Source organism: Odontesthes bonariensis, chromosome 1, assembly GCF_027942865.1.
Source record: "Odontesthes bonariensis isolate fOdoBon6 chromosome 1, fOdoBon6.hap1, whole genome shotgun sequence".
In the NCBI taxonomy this organism is placed as follows: Eukaryota; Metazoa; Chordata; class Actinopteri; order Atheriniformes; family Atherinopsidae; genus Odontesthes; species Odontesthes bonariensis.
Genome location: NC_134506.1, coordinates 41,729,140 through 41,748,658, shown reverse-complemented (window position 1 = coordinate 41,748,658; position 19,519 = coordinate 41,729,140). Strand labels below are relative to the sequence as shown.

At 43.6% G+C, this 19,519-nt stretch overlaps 1 protein-coding gene across 1 annotated transcript in view; it reads left to right on the top strand.

The window, feature by feature from the left end:
• Positions 1-19,037, top strand: part of iqgap1 (IQ motif containing GTPase activating protein 1) — a 73,026-nt gene extending 53,989 nt beyond the window's left edge. Inside the window, exons 22-37 of the mRNA XM_075466942.1 lie at positions 2,425-2,494; positions 2,567-2,931; positions 3,646-3,809; positions 3,916-4,140; positions 5,451-5,591; positions 5,690-5,774; positions 6,390-6,622; positions 6,717-6,849; positions 6,941-7,043; positions 9,302-9,437; positions 10,711-10,798; positions 13,213-13,422; positions 13,512-13,678; positions 16,862-16,984; positions 17,071-17,179; positions 17,655-19,037. Coding sequence (XP_075323057.1) covers positions 2,425-2,494; positions 2,567-2,931; positions 3,646-3,809; positions 3,916-4,140; positions 5,451-5,591; positions 5,690-5,774; positions 6,390-6,622; positions 6,717-6,849; positions 6,941-7,043; positions 9,302-9,437; positions 10,711-10,798; positions 13,213-13,422; positions 13,512-13,678; positions 16,862-16,984; positions 17,071-17,179; positions 17,655-17,768 — 2,466 coding nt within the window. The 3' untranslated portion in view covers positions 17,769-19,037. The remainder of the gene's footprint in view (positions 1-2,424; positions 2,495-2,566; positions 2,932-3,645; positions 3,810-3,915; positions 4,141-5,450; positions 5,592-5,689; positions 5,775-6,389; positions 6,623-6,716; positions 6,850-6,940; positions 7,044-9,301; positions 9,438-10,710; positions 10,799-13,212; positions 13,423-13,511; positions 13,679-16,861; positions 16,985-17,070; positions 17,180-17,654) is intronic.
• Positions 19,038-19,519: the final 482 nt, after the last annotated feature.

The window sequence follows — 19,519 nt, the reverse complement described above, 5'->3', positions numbered from 1 at the left end:
GTTGGGGATGGTATTTTGTAACGTTTGTCCAACGTCTGAACCATTTTCTGAAAGCCCTCTTTTGTGACGGTGTACACGGGCACCACGTCTTTTGCAATGTGGTACATTATAGCATCTGTAATGTCTTTGTGCCGGGTGGGCATCGACTCGACTGGCGTAACGCTACTGAACGCATCAGCAATCACACTTTGCTTGGGCTTCACTTCTCCGGCGTTTCTCTCATTGCGCTACACTCTTCGTGCAGCAGTGGTGTTGTTTCAGGTGGTGGAACATGTTTGTTGTGCAGGTCGAGGTAAGGCAGCACAACACCTCGCTCTGGTTCACATCCTCTTTCCTGAATCCAAAATACCTCCAAATAAAGGAGAATTACTTATTTTTTTGCCACTAAATCCGTCGAATGTGCAGATTCTGCACCGGCCTCATCTTCCGCGCTCATGCTTCTCTTTTTAATTTCCCCGCTGTGACTGTAGTTTGTGTGTCTCCGTCTCCCTCGCTCGGATGTTTGTCATTGGCCGGCTTCAGCTGTGCATAAGGGCAAGTGTAAAAAATGATGTTTGCGACTGCCTGAGCTGCACATGCGGAGGAAATCTATATCGTTGAATTTGCGATATTAATATCTTGAATGTTCATATCTAGATATTGATACGATAACGATATATCGTTCAGCCCTAGTTAAAAGTTGGCAAATAGTTTGTTGCTTAATGAAAGCTTTAAATTACGTTGCTGAGACGAATGTCCCCCCCGACGCATTGGCTGGAAGTATGTCGGGGCCTCCGGGGTCGCTCGTTTAGCCCTTTGACTGATGTGAAGTCGTTAACTCTCTCACTCACTGTGGATTGTTTATTGTTTGTTTGCATTTTAATAAAACATTACAAACAAGAGTATATTACATAAAAGAAAGAAATGGAATAAAATAAATAAAGAAATATATATACAATAGATAATAAATGATAGGCTGCAATGCTGCTGGAGAGGTTAGAAACCCTGGGAGGGCTTATCGGGAGCCTCACCATTAAGATAAATAAACTAAATTAAATGCATCTCATCAGGATAAAACAACAAATGGATTAATGAGAGAGAGAAAAAAAACAATAAAGAATAAAAACAACATCACATTAATCAATAATCAAGCAATGAATCAAGAAATCAATTACAATAAATCAAAAGACTAAATTGCAATGGCAACTATAAACCAAAAAGAGAAGAAAAAGTATTAAGACAGTCCCATAGAGTACAGGTGATCTTTTAATTTAATACACTTGTTCCATAAAGTTACACCTTTATATATTTGATGGGAAACTGTGCTCTAGTGGTACAACAGAGCGGGATATGAAGCAGCTTAGATTGTAGAGTTGTTCTGGAGTGAATGTTTGAGTTTTTTTGAAAGTATAAATTCCTTTGGTGCCGTCCGTAATGAGGACTGTGACAAAGTGGGTGAGACCATTTGTCTCATTTATTAATAGCATCTTTAGTTCACCATACTTGTTTGTTTTCAATCATTTTACTATCAGTAATCAGCACTTTACAGATACAGACTCTCCCGGGTTTGTTTGTGTTTTGTATTCTGTTTGGTTATATTTCATAGTTCAACATCTTTGATTTAAATAAACACTCACAAGTATTGTTAAATTCAATTATAATTTATTGATTTATGTTTCCTTAGAATCAGTTAAATGAACATTTAAGTGTGCTACTCACCATACCCACCATGTGCTCAGAGACAAAGGGAGGAAGTGTCTTCTTCTTCTTCTTATAATTTATTGGCGGCCAGCATCCGTAATGTTGCATTACCGCCACCAACGGTACATTTATGTAAGGGAGGAAGTGCTGCAATATTTCTGCTTTCATATTCTGTGAAACTTGATTGGGGAAGGTCATTGGACTAATCCAAATCAGGAAGGTGAGACACCATTAGGTTAAGATATTATTTAGGTTTATTTGGTATTTACTTTTGTATGGTTAACATGGAGATGAAGAAGTAAAACAGGTATGAGTGTTTTTACTGCAATGTATATGAATTGCTGAAAACTGAAATGGTGAAGTTAAAAGCCAGTGGATTCACCTCCTCTGTTGGTACAACCAAGGAGGCAGTGCCCAGTGAGGTGAGGCTATTTAAGCAGTGGCCTTTAGTCTGTCGGGGGGAGAGGGAGTGCAACTATTGTGCTGATCGGGTGTAGCAATGTACATTTGATTTAATTTCTTTTTTTTTTGTTTAGTTCTAAGTTGAGTTTTATTTAGTTCAACTAAGATAACTGTTCAGTTATATTTCTTGTTGTAAATATATATTTTTGCTACACGTGAAGCAGGCACCTGTAAATAAACACCTTGGGGTGATTTTTGGACAAACTGCCGTGATTTTATGCCGCTCTGGTCAGCTTCCCAACAAGGACTGTTGATCAGACGAGTGATCGTTTTCTGCTGCAGATCAATGAGGTGGTGAAGATTCAGGCTTTCATTAGAGCCAACAAGGCGAGAGACGACTACAAGACGCTGAGTAAGTATCGAGCAAACTCTCCGTCTCTGATTTTTAGAGACGTCACATGACACTTCTCCTCTCCTTGCGCAGTCAGCGCCGACGATCCACCGATGGCGGTGGTGAGGAAGTTCGTCCACCTGCTGGACCACAGTGACCAGGACTTCCAGGAGGAGTTGGAGCTGATGCGGCTCCGCGAGGAGGTGGTGACCAACATCCGCTCCAACCAGCAGCTGGAGAACGACCTGAACCTGATGGACATCAAGATCGGCCTGCTGGTGAAGAACAAGATCACCCTGCAGGAGGTGGTGTCCCACAGCAAGAAGCTGACCAAGAAGAATAAGAGCCAGCTGTCCGACATGATGATGATGAACAAGCAGAGGGGGGGGCTGAAGGCTCTCAGCAAGGAGAAGAGGATCAAGCTGGAGGCCTACCAGTACCTGTTTTACCTGTTACAGGTACCGACACAGTCGCCGTGTCTCTGAAAACACAAAGGCTGTGTTCGAAACCGCCTACTACATACTATAATACTTCCATACTGCATACTCATCGATCAGACAGTATGCAGAGTATTTACCCACAATGCATTTCGCTCCTGCCCGAGCAGAAATAAGCCGGCCTGAAGCTGATTTCGCTCCTGCTCTAAACTCTGTAAACTTTAGCAACATTTGAAACATTTTCAGGAGAGAAAGTAGTCGTTTAGATCCCCAACGTGTTGAAAACCTGACAAAATACCGGCTATTTACAATTTTGTTCCCGACGAATTCGGCGCTCCTAAAGCTAGCCGCAGTGAGCAACGCACTTCCGGTTATTTTCACAAAATAAAATACCCGTTGCCTTTTATCATAGGGAAAGCCATTACAATACAATTGGTGCTTTTGTTTTGAAAATAGGAAGTGAACCTACCCTCGTTGTAGCTAGCTTGAAACTGCTGTTTTGACAGGAAATGACGATCGGCGACGTCACGTTACGTTGCATCTTGGGTAGTTTGAGTATGAGAAGGAACCTCATGATGCATACCCAACATTTCAGAGAATCTAGTATGCATCCGGGAACTTAAAAAACGTTAAAGTTAGTAGGAGTAGTGGGAGAAGTAGGCGCTTTCTCACAGATAAAGAGCAGAACTATGGCTGCATCTGGTGGTATTTAACTGCATATCCGCTTCCTTTCAGACCAACCCGACATACCTTGCCAAGCTGATCTTCCAGATGCCACAAAATAAATCCACAAAGTTCATGGACTCTGTGATCTTCACCCTGTACAACTATGCCTCAAACCAGCGAGAGGAGTACCTGCTTCTCAAGCTCTTCAAAACTGCCCTGCAGGAGGAGATAAAGTGAGAAACACCATAATAACGTGGTAATAAGTCATGGCTGTGATTTTTTTATTTTTTTTTTAGATGCGATGAGGCCTAACTGCTGCCGTTAACAACTTGTCTGCAGGTCAAAGGTCGACCAGATGAAGGAGATCGTCACAGGAAACCCAACGGTTATCAAGATGGTGGTGAGTTTCCACAGAGGGACGCGGGGACAGAATGCACTGAGGCAGATCCTGGCGCCAGTTGTCAAGGAGATCATGGATGACAAAACGCTAAACATCAAGACCGACCCCGTGGACATCTACAAGAGCTGGGTGAACCAGATGGAGACGCAGACCGGCGAGGCCAGGTGAGCTGGAGGACGTAAAGTGAGCTCTGATGAGCTCTTTTCTAAAGCCATCTACCACAAGGGGGTTCAGCTGATTAACGTCAGCACGACAACTCAAGAAAGTCCTATCTTAAAGGGAAAGTTCGTTTTTTTTAAACCGGGAGCTTTTTTATGGCATAAAATACGTTCATCTACTCACAGATAGCAGTTTGGTGAAAGTCGGCGTCCTTCAGAAGATATTTAGATCACTGGAGATCGGCGTATATCCATATAACGGGAGAGAACAGGGCAGAGACAATACAGCCTCTAAATAAGGCATTATCTGTCTTTATTTCACCAATACTTTAAGACCAATGAATGAATGAACGCGTACTATTGCACTGTTAGCTCAGAGCTGCCGTGTTGTTGTTATAGGGGGCTTTCTACACACGCGTTTACTGGGATGACGTCATCAACGCGCGCCGCTGCAGCAAAGCTCATTCACTCGATCGTACTCAAAGTCGTCGTTCACATCGTCAAAGTCTGATAAATGTTCTGCCATGTTGCACAAAACTATTCAATTCAATTCAGTTTTATTTATATAGCGCCAAATACAACAAATGCCAACTCAAGGCACTTAAATAATTAAGTCCAATTCAAGCCAATTGGAATTCAATTCATTGTAATCATAATTATTTACAAAATAATCCAATTCATTCATATAGAGCCAATTCAAAAACAGTTTCCTAGCAAAGGAAACCAACAGATTGCACCGAAACTTGTCTTCAGTCCAATCAAACTAGCAGTAGCAAACTCCGTGTGAAGATAGCCGACCGTCACAGAGCACAGAGTGATGAGCTGTGCTGCAGCGGCGCGGGTTGATGACATCATCCCAGTAGACGCGTGTGTAGAAAGCTTCCGATAAGCCCCCCGATAGCTCCAGATAACAACAACACAGCAGCTCTGACCTAACTGTGCAATAATACGCGTTCAGTCATTCATTGGTCTTAAAGTATTGGTGAAATAAAGACAGATAATGCCTTATTTAGAGGCTGTTTCGTCTCTGTATCGTATTTTATGCCAGAAATAAGATCCAGGTTTAAAAAAAAAAAACTTCTCCTTTAAGTTTTAAGATGAACAGTAGGTTTCATTTAATTAATTATTTTATTTGACAGGAGACCGTTCTTACTGATCAACAGTAAAATGAATTTAAAAGAGAAGAAGAGCTTTTCTCTAACATCTTGAGCCAGCAGGTCTTAAAAGGATCTCTTTGGGCTCCGTTTTCCTGCTACGCTCCGATGACAAAAAGAAATCTACATTCCTCACTTCTTCCCCTGTTCTCTCGCCAACAGTAAGCTGCCTTATGACGTCACTCCAGAGCAGGCCATGTCTCACGAGGAGGTGAGGACGAGACTGGAGGCCTCCATCAAGAACATGAAGACCATCACTGACAAATTCCTGTCTGCCATCGTCGTCTCGGTGGACAAAATTCCGTAAGCTCAGAATTTCCGACTTCACATTTTCACAAACTGAAGAAAGATGCTTTTTTTCTTGCCTGTCTTACGTGGTCCGTGTGGCTTTTGTCCGTCAGATATGGGATGCGGTTCATCTCCAAGGTTCTGAAGGACACCCTCCACGAGAAGTTTCCAGATTCCACGGAGGATGAGCTGCTCAAGGTTTGCTTCTTTAGTTCGTTGGCTTCATTTTGATCACTCGCCTGTTTAACGGGTCAGTTCGCCCAGGTCTCATCCTAATATTTGGAGCACGTTTATCACGACCGCAGTGCACCCGATGCACAGCTTACATTTACTGTGGGGAAACTGGGTGAATTGACCCTTTTTTTTAGCCCTGCTATTTACCAAGCATAGCCTCCTTTCACTGGCACTCCTCATTTAACAGTTTTTACTCGCATCTTCTTCCCCGTTTTGTTGCACATCTCCTTCCTTTTTTCTTCCTTTTCCTGCCTTCTTGCTTCCAACCAGCTCCGGTCTCTTTCCAAACTTCAGGGGTCCCTGTTCTCTCTGCCGACGTGAAGGTGAGCTAAGCCCCCCCTCCCAGGCTCCTTCTCTTTCTGCACACCCTGTGCTCTCACACATTTCTGACGTTCGTGCAACATTTACCAACCCCTCCAGTCTCGGTTCTCTCATGATTAATATGAATGCTAAAGCTGACACAAAGATGTAGCTGGAAGCTAATTGATAGCATTAGCATGTAAGCTTTTGGAACGATGCCACAGTTTCTGATCGTCAGCGTTTTTTAGTGAGTGAGCCATTTTGGTTTTGACGTTTCAGATTGTGGGGAACCTTTTGTATTACCGCTACATGAACCCTGCCATCGTGGCGCCCGATGCCTTTGACATCATCGAGATGTCCGCCGGCGGTCAGCTGACAACCGAGCAGCGGCGAAACCTGGGCTCTGTCGCCAAGATGCTGCAGCACGCTGCCTCTAATAAGATGTTCCTGGGAGACAACGCCCACCTCAACCCCATCAATGAATATCTCAGCAATTCCTACCAGAAGTTCAGGTTTGATTCGTTGATGACTTTGAAGGAATGCCAGCTAGTTATCCTGCTATTTTTCCTTTTTTCGTGAAAGGCTCTTTTGACTTTTTCCCTTCAGGCGTTACTTCCTGGCAGCGTGCGATGTTCCCTCTCTTGAAGATAAGTTCAACGTGGATCAGTACTCGGACCTGGTCACAGTCTCCAAACCTGTCATTTACATCTCCATCGGAGAGATTGTCAACACTCACACTGTGAGTTGAGATCACCTCCTTTTTTTTAAGTTAGTTTTTCCTGGTTTTCCTCTCCACAGCATGAATAAATTGGTTGCTTCTGCCCTGTTAGCTGCTGCTGGACCATCAGGACGCCATCGCTCCAGAGCACAATGACCCCATCCACGAGCTGCTGGAGGACCTGGGTGAGGTCCCCACTGTGGAGTCTCTTATTGGTGAGTGGAGTGGAGGTGGAGGATGGCTCGGTTGTGAAGGTCAAACTCGACTTGAGCTTAAAAGAATGATCCCAAAAAATGAAAAAGTAGGGTTAGGTATTGCTTATTTGTTTGTTCGTTTTCAAACTCGTTTGGCCTGTAAATTCAATTCAATTCAGTTTATTTATAAAGTGCCAAATTACAACAAATGTCATCTCAAGGCACTTTAATAATTTAGTCCAATTCAAGCCAACTGGAGTTAAATTTGTTGTAATCATAATTAATTTCAAAATAATCCAATTCATTCATATAGAGCCAATTCAAAAACAATTTCCTAGCTAAGGTCCAATCTCCCGTCCTGAGCGTGCACGAGGGGACTGTGGGAGGAAAAAACTCCCTTTTAACAGGAAGAAACCTCTGGCAGAACCAGGAACCATCTGCCTGGACCAGCTGGGGGCTGAGAGGACAGGAAAGAGGGGACAACAAGCACCGTAACACCAAGCCAGAGACGCCTGCTGAGAGAGAGAAACACAAGTTAATGACATGATGATGTCACATGTACATGGAGAGGAAAGAGAGTAGAGGGAGGAGAGGTGCATCATGGGAGCTCCCCCAGCAGTCTGGGCCTATAGCAGCTTAACTATGGGATGTTTCAGGCTCACCTGAGCCATCCCTAACTATAAGCTTTATCAGGAAGGAAAGTTTTAAGCCTGGTCTTAAAGGTAGAGAGGGGCCTGATAACTGAAGGCTCTGCCTCCCAAACTGGCAGCTGGTTCCACAGAGAGGGGCCTGATAACTGAAGGCTCTGCCTCCCAAACTGGCAGCTGGTTCCACAGAGAGAGGCCTGATAACTGAAGGCTCTGCCTCCCAAACTGGCAGCTGGTTCCACAGAGAGAGGCCTGATAACTGAAGGCTCTGCCTCCCAAACTGGCAGCTGTTTCCACAGAGAGGGGCCTGATAACTGAAGGCTCTGCCTCCCAAACTGGCAGCTGGTTCTACAGAGAGGGGCCTGATAACTGAAGGCTCTGCCTCCCAAACTGGCAGCTGGTTCCACAGAGAGGGGCCTGATAACTGAAGGCTCTGCCTCCCAAACTGGCAGCTGGTCCCACAGAGAGGGGCCTGATAACTGAAGGCTCTGCCTCCCAAACTGGCAGCTGGTTCTACAGAGAGGGGCCTGATAACTGAAGGCTCTGCCTCCCAAACTGGCAGCTGGTTCCACAGAGAGGGGCCTGATAACTGAAGGCTCTGCCTCCAAAACTGGCAGCTGGTCCCACAGAGAGGGGCCTGATAACTGAAGGCTCTGCCTCCCAAACTGGCAGCTGGTTCCACAGAGAGGGGCCTGATAACTGAAGGCTCTGCCTCCCAAACTGGCAGCTGGTTCCACAGAGAGAGGCCTGATAACTGAAGGCTCTGCCTCCCAAACTGGCATCTGGTCCCACAGAGAGGGGCCTGATAACTGAAGGCTCTGCCTCCCAAACTGGCAGCTGGTTCCACAGAGAGGGGCCTGATAACTGAAGGCTCTGCCTCCCAAACTGGCAGCTGGTTCCACAGAGAGGGGCCTGATAACTGAAGGCTCTGCCTCCCAAACTGGCAGCTGGTTCCACAGAGAGAGGCCTGATAACTGAAGGCTCTGCCTCCCAAACTGGCAGCTGGTTCCACAGAGAGGGGCCTGATAACTGAAGGCTCTGCCTCCCAAACTGGCAGCTGGTTCCACAGAGAGGGGCCTGATAACTGAAGGCTCTGCCTCCCAAACTGGCAGCTGGTTCCACAGAGAGGGGCCTGATAACCGAAGGCTCTGCCTCCCAAACTGGCAGCTGGTTCCACAGAGAGGGGCCTGATAACTAAAGGCTTTGCCTCCAGAACTGGCAGCTGGTTCCACAGAGAGGGGCCTGATATCTGAAGGCTCTGCCTCCCAAACTGGCAGCTGGTTCCACAGAGAGGGGCCTGATAACTAAAGGCTTTGCCTCCAGAACTGGCAGCTGGTTCCACAGAGAGGGGCCTGATAACTAAAGGCTTTGCCTCCAGAACTGGCAGCTGTTTCCACAGAGAGGGGCCTGATAACTGAAGGCTTTGCCTCCAAAACTGGCAGCTGGTTCCACAGAGAGGGGCCTGATAACTGAAGGCTTTGCCTCCAAAACTGGCAGCATACAGACATGCTGAACATTTCCTTTTTCAACCCCAGATGTTTGAGTTAACTGTGAATGTTTAAATGAGGAGGGTCCATACGAGGTGAGAGCCGCCAGAATGTCCAGCCGATTGATTTTACCCGTCTCTCTCAGGTGAAAATCCTCTTCCTGCGGACGACCCCAACAAAGAGCTGATGGGGAAGACGGAGGTTTCGCTCACGCTCACCAACAAGTTTGATGTTCCCGGTGAAGCCAATGCTGAGATGGATGCCAGGACCCTCCTGCTCAAGTGAGTTAATGCTGTAGACTCGGCCCATAGGGGGCGCCGGGGCGCCGTCCGTCCTGGTAGGAGGAGGGGAAATGTAAAATATATTTTTAAAAAATCAGTTCAAAATGTCGGTTTACACACTAGTGTGAGTCTACATGCAATATGAATGATGTGCACTACATTTCCCACAGACAGATTGTTTCTGTCGTGCAGTGCAGCCAAACAGCCAATCGGGTACTGTTGCCAGGGTAAATTAATAAATATTTGGCCAATCGATGTTGCAGGATTTTATGGTCTTTGGGCGCTGAAAATATGGCCCCAGCAGCAGATTTCAGGTTAAAAAAAAAAATGCTTGTGCAGCGCGGTAAATCAGCGGGATGATAGCGAACTTTACGAGGGAGGTGCAGCTTCCACCGAATTTATCCGGATTAAAGGGATTGTTCGCTTCTTTTGACATGAAGCTGTATGACATCCCATATTAGCAACATCATTTATGAACATCTTCTTACCCCCTGCTGCGTCCTGTGAGCCGAGTTCCAGCCTCGTTTTGGTGTTGATGAAGGTAGTCCGGCTAGTAGGCTGGGGTTTAAAAAATAAAGCGTTTTGCTTCTCAAAACAATATGCGTTCAACAGAGTAATACATTTGCATCACAAAATCGTTCTCCAGGAAAAAGTCAGACCTCACAATTGCTTGGCGCTATTTTCTCTCCCTTCGTATCACTGCCTGCTGTGCAGACCAAGCAGCAAACACCGTAACAGGCGCGGCTGTCGGCAGGCAGCAGCACGCAGTGATACGATTTTGTGATGCAAATGTATTACTCTTTTGAACGCATATTGTTTTGAGAAGCAAAACTCTTTATTTTTAAACCCCAGCCAACTAGCCGGACTACCTTCGTCAACACCAAAACGAGGCTGGAACTCTGCTCACAGGACGCAGCAGGGGGTAAGAAAATGTTCATAAATGATATTGCTAAAATGGGATGTCATACAGCTTCATGTCAAAAGACGCGAACTATCCCTTTAAAAAGCTGGGACCCGACAATGTTCGACGAGTTCATGTGAAAAACTGAATCAAGCTAGCTGTGCTCGGAAACATTAGCATTAGCATAGCAGCGCAGCTGGATGACGGACAGTGCGTTGCGGTAAGCAGGGCTGGTATGCAGTTTACCAGGAAAAAAAACAAATAGTGACAGCTGACTTGCTACTTATTAATTTCTGAGACTCTGTAGATGTTTCTTTATCAGAAATATCTGTAGCTTCTTACATCTTTCTGTTTTTGTTTTTGTCTTTTCAGCACCAAGAGACTCATCGTGGATGTGATTCGGTTCCAGCCTGGAGACACTCTGACTGAGATCCTGGATTTAACAGCCAGTCCAGAACAGGTCCGAAACACACGGTTGATGGAGTGGATCCAGGGTCAAAATAATAGATCAAATAAAAACAGACCATACTTATGCTTTGAACATCAATAAAAACTAGGGCTGGGCGAGTTAACTCGTTATTATCGCTAGGGATGGGAATCGAAAACCGGTTCTTGTTGAGAACCGGTTCCCAGTGTTTCAATTCCTTGGAATTGTTTGGCGATTTTGCAAACGATTCCCTTATCTATTCCAGTGGGCGCGAATGACGTCACCACGCAGCGTTGCGTGGCGAGTCCAGCGCAGCCAGCAATCAACAGTAAACATGGCGCCCAAGCGGTACAAACGCGCGGAAGTTTGATTACACATCCCCTAAAAAAGACGACAACAGGGCAACTTGTAAAGTGAATATTTCACCAAAGGGAGGAAATACTACCAACATGCAATAACTATGAATGAATTTTACGTTTTCGATCCGCTCCGGACTAACGTTGGTGAATCTGAACCCAGCAACGTTAGCAACGTTAGCATGTCCTCGGCTAACACTTCAGGTAACTAACTAACAAACACTGCCTATCATGTTAGCGCCATTTGCCTCATTGTAAAACCTGCTGTTAGTAACGGTTAAGGTTAAATGAATGCCTTCTCAGGCATCACATTTAGATGAAATCATGAGAGACAGAGCCTGACTGGCTCAGAGCCAGAGGCTGGTGGTACTACCCCCAGTTCACCTCTACCTCCAGCTTCTCCTTTCACCAGAGCAGGGAAGAGTTACATTACCCAGGCCAGGATAGACCAATGTGGACCTCACCGTTGTTGGGTTTGTAAGGTCACGACTCGTGTTACTTCTAAACTAAACTAAGTTGATGCTAATTGATCGGTTTGTTGTCCTTTTTCTCCAAATGAGAATCGATAAGGGAACCGATAAAGAACCGAATCGTTACGCAGAATCAAAAATGGAATTGAATCGTAAAAATCTTATCAATTCCCATCCCTAATTATCGCGTTAACTCGATAAATACTTTATCGCGCATTAACGCAGTTTTTTATTTATTCATTATTATTTTATTTTTTTTTATTATTTTTGGGGGGCTTTTGTGCCTTTAATGGATAGAAAAGTTCAGAGAGACAGGAAGCAGGGGGCAGAGAGAGGGGGAACGACACGCAGCACAGGGCCGTCCGATGCGGGACTCAAATCGGGTTTTTATTTTGGTTTTTATTTTGGCTTTTATTTTGGCTTTTATTTTTTTAAAAGTCTGTTGCTCACAGGCTTTTATTTTGTAAAAGTCTGTTGCTGTCTGCTGTGGAACTGGAAAAGAAAGTAATCGGCGGATCCACCAAACCTGGAGAAGGGTACGGAACTTTTACTCGGCCATTTTCATTCTAAAGTTCTTCCAGACGGCGGAGTCGACAGAACCAAAGTCATCTGTAAACACTGCCAAGTTGAATTGTCTTCTCAGCGTAGTAGTTCCAGTCTAAAATATCACTTAAAGGCAAAACACACAACTGATAGCAGCAAGTCATTCAAGGAAACAGACAGTGGAGCGAGGCTTCTACATAAAAACTACAGAAAGATGCTGATGTTAAAAGTGTGTTTGCACAACAAATGTTATGGCACTTTCATTCATATGGCAGCACATTTAAAATAAAACTACATGCTAAAAACTATACACTACTTTTGAATTAATTTCTATTTTGCGTACAAATGCGATTAATCGTGATTAATCAGGGAAATAATGTGATTAATTAGATTAAAGATTTTAATCGTTGCCCAGCCCTAATAAAAACAAAGCCGTTTACTGCAAACAAACACCAGAGGGGGTCCCAGCATTTAGCCGTGTCCACTGATCAGAGTGGAAAAGTACTGTGTTGCCTTCAGGCGCAAAAACAGGAACTCGTTATTCAAACATGATTGAAGGAAAATTACCAGCTTCGCTTTACTTTGCAAGTGATGAAGTGCAGAGTTGCACTTTCACTCTCTTTGGCAACATCCTCTTTCCAACAAAATCAATGGAAAATTTTAGACCATAACTGGTGATTTCACAAACATGTCCACGCAGTCGCCAAGCATGTTAGACATGCAACATCTGGAAAAGTTCAAATGCGTTACATTTAGTCAACTTTAAGGTATACTTTCAGTTTTATTTTTATTTATATAGCGCCAAATTACAACAAATGTCATCTCAAGGCACTTAAATAATAAAGTCCAATTCAAGCCAATTGGAATTCAATTCATTGTAATCATAATTATTTAAAAAATAATCCAATTAATTCATATAGAGCCAATTCAAAAGCAATTTCCCAGCTAAGGAAACCAACAGATTGCACTAAGACTTGTCTTCAGTCCAATCTCCCGTCCTGAGCGTGCCTGAGGCGACTGTGGAGAGGAACGACTCCCTTTGAACAGGAAAAACTTAAATACTTAACCCTGTTTTCAGGAAGCAGAGTACCAGCGCGCCATGCAGAGAAGGGCCATCAGGGACGCAAAGACTCCCGAAAAGATGAAGCAGGTCAAACCGGTGGTGGACGACAGCCTGACCCTTCAAGGCAAGAAGGACAAGATCAAGAGCAACCTGCAGAGGCTGGCCGAGCTGGGGAAGGTGCACCCCGAAAACCGCTACCAGGACCTCATCAACGACATCGCAAAGGTAAAACAGCACTCTGCTCATCTCTGGAAGAGGACGTCTCAAAGGTTAAAGAGGTTTAAATGGGATGTGTGTGCGTTTGTGGGCTGCAGGACATCAGGAATCAACGACGGTATCGGCAGCGCAGGAAAGCCGAGCTGGTGAAACTGCAGCAGACCAACACGGCCCTGAACACAAAGACCAAATTTTACAATGTGCAGATCGATTCTTACAATCTGTATATCAAGACCTGCATGGACAACCTGGCCAGCAAGGGCAAGTGAGTAAACTTTAGGCCTGAAACGCCTCCTTGAACCAAAGTTTCTGTGCCTTTTTCATTCCTTTTAGAGACGAGTGAAGCCTCACCTGTGAGCACAATTAACCCATTTAGGCCTAAAACGCCTGGAAAAGAATGCCTGTAAAACCTATGGGCGATTTCAGAAAGACCCCCAAAAACCTGAAGTTTTTCGGGAAATTCAGCAATTGTGTCAACGCCTACTAAATGATTGATTTCTCAGCCTCTGTAGCAGATAGAAACAAAATTCAAAAAGTATTTGAGAGCTTACACCTGTGGCTTTCTTTGGAAATTGAGTTTATTTACATACACCTTCGCAAAAATGTAAAAAGTAAAGTGCAGGAACAGCACTATTTTCAATAAAAAAAAAAAGAAATAAAATAAAAAGGAAAGTGCAGGAACAGCACTATTTTCAATAAAAAAAAGAAATAAAATAAAAAGGAAAGTGCAGGAACAGCACTATTTTCAATAAAAAAAAAAGAAATAAAATAAAAAGGAAAGTGCAGGAACAGCACTATTTTCAATAAAAAAAAGAAATAAAATAAAAAGGAAAGTGCAGGAACAGCACTATTTTCAATAAAAAAAAGAAATAAAATAAAAAGGAAAGTGCAGGAACAGCGGTATTTTCAATAAAAAAAAAAAAAAACAGTAATAAAATTTAATTTTATATTTAAATGATTTATTTATCTATTTATATATTTTATCGCCAGTAATCTCTTCGTACTGGCAGCACAAGGACTCCCATGCCCATACAGATTCTAGTAAACGTTTTCATCTCCGGCACAGTTACGTGTGACCACCTTGCCATCTTTGCTCGAGCTGGAGTCTGAAGTACCTGGTCACTGTATCTATTCGTCTCGGAAACGAGATGCGCCCAAAGCTCCTCAGTAAAAATATGATTAAATGCCTGCAATGGTGTGGCATCTGCAGGTAAACCGACTTTCACCCCTGGTGTGCGGTTGAAATCTCTCCGTCGATTACGGTGGTAATTGTCAGTCTTCCACTCACATTCAAACCCTTCAAAATCATCCTCAAACATATGTGCTCGCCATAAATCTCCATCAATTGGGTCAGCACGTTCTTCAGCATAATCAAAGCCAAGAAACTCCTCACAATCGCTACTGTCTGAAAAAGACGTGTACGCTTTCCCGGCCTTAAAGGTAGAATAATGCAACAGCGCCCCCGGCTTTAAAGGTAGAAATGCAGCAATGCTACATCTTCTTACCCCCTGCTGCGTCCTGTGAGCAGAGTTCCAGCCTCGTTTTGGTGTTGATGAAGGTAGTCCGGCTAGTTGGCTGGGGCTTAAAAAATAAAGCGTTTTGCTTCTCAAAACAATATGCGTTCCAAAGAGTAATACATTTGCATCACAAAATGGTTCTCCAGGAAAATGTCAGACTTCACAATCGCTTGGCACTATTTTCTCTCCCTTCGTATCACTGCCTGCTGTGTAGACCGAGCAGTAAACACCGTAACAGCCGCGGCTGTCGGCAGGCGGCAGCAGGCAGTGACACGAAGGGAGAGAAAATAGGGCCAAGCGATTGTGAGGTCTGACTTTTTCCTGGAGAACCATTTTGTGATGCAAATGTATTACTCTTTTGAACGCATATTGTTTTGAGAAGCAAAACGCTTTATTTTTTAAACCCCAGCCAACTAGCCGGACTACCTTCATCAACACCAAAACGAGGCTGGAACTCTGCTCACAGGACGCAGCAGGGGGTAAGAAGATGTTCATAAATGATGTTGCTGATATGGGATGTCATACAGCTTCATGTCAAAAGAGGCGAACTATCCCTTTAAGTTTGGAAAAGACGAGATTTGGATTAGCCGATTTCATCAAGAGAGACCTTATCTCCAAAGTTAAGGGCCCGTTCGTGCTGATGTTCGACAAATAAACTCGTGTATTTTTCTAGTATTTCCGAGCCTCCTTTTTGCTAGCATGGATGTGAAATGGCTCTTAAATTGTCTTAATTATGGTCTTAAAAAAGTCTAAAAAAGTCTTAAATTTGACTCGTTGAAACCTGCAGAAACCCTGAAAACTTCATACTTCTTCATTTTATTTTATGGGCTTATTGGAACGTGTTTGCGCGTCCTAACGTCTTAAAAACCCACTTTTCTCCTTCCGTGCAGAGCTGCAGCTTCTCTTCTGTCTGCAACACGTTGTTTCAGATGCAGACTCCCTGAGGCTTTGCTCTAAGTGCTCAGCTGACCTGACGAAAATAAGGCATCATAATGTCAGCTTTTATATGACACAAACTACAGTACTGTGCAAAAAGTCGTGGATATAAAGCAGTTTATAGAAGGCAAAAACAGAGTTTGTGCAGCTCTGACGAGATTGTAAGTCTATGTTTGGTTTCAGCACCGTCGACAAGCTTCTTTGTCATTTCTTTTACACAGTAAAGATGGGCGTGAAAGACAGAAGATGGATGTAGCAACCATTGATTTGTGGGCGCTTTCAAACCTGAAGTTGTCGCCATCTTTGTCTGTTTAAACTAAACTTAACAAAGCGGTGATGGAACTGACTGAGAACCAGAATTTGACTCTAAACAGGAACATTTTTCACCTTATGGGCATCAGATTTGATAAAAGTATGATGTGAAATCAGCCATAGAGACCAAAAAATTCACAGGTCACAAATAAGGCGAGTCGAATGATGATCTTTTACTAGGATTCTTGCTTTTTTGCAACCGCAGGCGTCGCCCCCTTCTGGCCATTAGGTGAAATACAGGCCAAAGCGCCTCGTTTTTTAAACCCAGGAACTTTGCTTTCTTTTTATATGGTCTGCGGGACAGATGTTGACCTCTCAGAGCTGTCAGAGATGAACAAATCCTCTCTGAGTTCAGCTGCACATGAACCAGAAAAAGAAGAGCAGATGTCACTGAAACACACAAGAGCATTCACAGAGGAAGAGAACGAGGCCTCTCGACTTGTTTTGTTTGTGGCTGAGACGTTTCAGAGCCGGAGCTGACAGAAACGTCTCATGGGTAAAGAGAAATGTAAAAAAATGGTGGTCTGCGAGGCAGCTGCTCCTTTTTTCACACGTTAGGGATGCAAAGAGATAAAAAAAAAAAAAACATGGGGTTTCAATCGGTTCAGGCAGAGAAAAGCAAAGGATTCCCTCTTTAAAAACAATTTACTGAGAGCCCCTTTCTGTCGTCTTTCTCCTCTCAGGTTGTCAAAGAAACCGGGCGACAACAAAGCCAAGAAAAGCAAACAGGTTTCACAGAAATACACGGCGGCTCGGCTCCACGAAAAGGGCGTCCTGATCTCCATCGAGGATCTGCAGCCCAACCAGTGAGTCCTGCCCTCCATCGCACAGTCGCTCTGAAAATGGATGCCGAATGCTCACCAATCTCCCGTTTCCTCCTTTCTCATCACAGGTTCAAGAACGCCATATTTGAGATCTCTCCATCAGAGACCGTCGGAGTGTTCGAGGTGAAGGCCAAGTTCATGGGCGTGCACCTGGAGACATTACAGTTAGAATATCAGGTATTTCAGCTTTTTCTTTCTTTCTTTCCACGCTGACTCAGGTCAGCTGGTCCAGTCCAGAGTCCAGACTAAACATGGAGAAGCAGCATTTAGCTGTTATGCTGCAAACAAGTGGAACAAACTGCCAGTGGAGATTAAACTCTCACCAAATGGAGACATTTTTATTAATTTATTAATATAACATTATTTATTATGTTATAATATTTATTAATAACATTAATTTATCTGGACTGTTGCTTGTTTTTAAATTCATTTAAATGATTTTATTTGTTTCTCTTTATGTTCTTTTATGTATTTTTAATGCTTCTTCCACTCCCTGCTGCAATGCTTTTATTTTATGTGAAGCACTTTGAACTGTTTTGTGCATGAAATGTGCTGCTACGAATAAATTTGATTTGATTCGATTTTTTTACCTGGTGCGGGGAGTTGAAAAAAGTCGAATCTTTTGTTCATTTTTCTGCCTTTTATCCTCCAGGATCTCCTCCAGCTGCAGTACGAAGGCGTGGCGGTGATGAAGCTCTTCGACAAGGCCACCATCAATGTCAACCTGCTGATTTTCCTGCTCAACAAGAAGTTTTATGGGAAATAGATGAAAGGAAGGAAGGAGAGAAGGGCTACAGACACTGAAATTAAACCACAAACCCCCTCCCTTTAAAGCACCGACCATCCTGTCTTTCTCACACTTCTGCACTTCTCTACTCTGTCTATGCAAACTTCTGTCCATCGTTTTTTTAGTTGGTGGATCACCGTATGTGCTTTATTTTTAACGGAACAGTTTTTCTTTTGTCTTTATTGTCCGACTGTAGCCAGCTCAGAGATTTGTATTTTTTTTTTTTTTTTGCTTTAAATATTCTGAATATCTCGCGCATTCGGCTTTGAATTATTATAAAAATTAGTTTGATGTAAAATCTTGAAGATTTCTTTCTGTTCTTACCTGTTTGTGTATCTGCTCGGCCGACGTCTAAAGGCCCGATAAAGGCCTGCAGGGCTCTTTGTCCCGTACTCGGCTCCGTTGGGCCTGAAGTATTTCTCCCAGGTTTTCTTCTTCCATACCGTGAAAACTCTGCAGTAAAAATATTTCTCACATTTGGTTCAGAATGTAATGAACTCTCTTTTTGTTTTAACTTTGATGCCTCCAATCTGAAATATGCAAAAGTAGCATCAGACATGATATTTGACATCTGTTGCTGAATAAAAAGCCATCCTCATAACGAGCTATTTAAAGTAAAAAAAAAAAAAAAGACCTTTTCTGACTCGTCTTTCTCGAGCGGTCCGACATGGTCCGTTGGTTTGTGCCGGACTGGACCGAGCCGGCTCAGAACTGATCAGCGGCGCGTTTCTGCTGCTGCTTCTGACCTTCATTTGCAGAAGAAACGTCACATTCTTGGCTTCTGGCCCACAAAGCTTTGCAGATTTAATGGATTTTCACATCTGCAAAACAAACCAAAATCAGTGCAGCAAACACGATATCATGTCTGTTGATCAAAATAGACGCATTTCCTAATGTCTTTCTGAAATTACTTCAGTATAGCTGCCCTTATTTATATTTTATTTGTCGTCTCTCTCGAGTAAACTGTTGCTAATGTTTGCTAAGCCTAAGACGGACCACAGGAATGAGCTTGAGGATGTACAGTATTACAGGAACCAGCGGCTCCAGTAGATGTTTTTGGTGTTCAAGCAGTATCGGAGTGATTAAAAATGAATAAATAAAAGCCTGAAACGTAGACTGAGACGCAGATTGATTGGACTGGTGTAGAGTTGCCTTGATCCTGGGCTGACGGTTGGAGAGGAGGAAGTCTTTGCTCTGATTGACGGTCCATGAAATGTACCTGTTTTAGAATAAAGATCTACCACCGCAGTTTGTTTTTCCTCATCCTACAGCAGGGACTGTGAGGAAGTACAGATGTTTGACCTCTAACTGTTGGAACTATTATAGAAGTAACGCATTGATTAGGTACTCTACATGTTATAAATAACAGGAACTGTTTTTGTGGCGGGACTTTTGGCTGCATACTCTCTACTTTAGATAATTGAACCATATTTTTTTGGTTATTACATCACTGCTCAAAAGTCTTGAGCCGGCCCTCATTTTCTTTCATACGGCTAACAAACGTAGAGCTGAGAGATGTAAAAACAGTTTCTTTAAAGGGATAGTTATACCACTGCCAGCCAATTGAAAATACGCTTGAATTTGAATTTGAATTGACCTCAGACTGAGCCACAGTGGGAGCAAGTTGCAGCAGATCTGTGGTTAGAGCGGGTCGCCCAATAACCGGAAGGTCAACAGGTGCCAACCTGGATGGGTTAAAAGCGGAGGACAAATTTCGTGTGTATGCATGA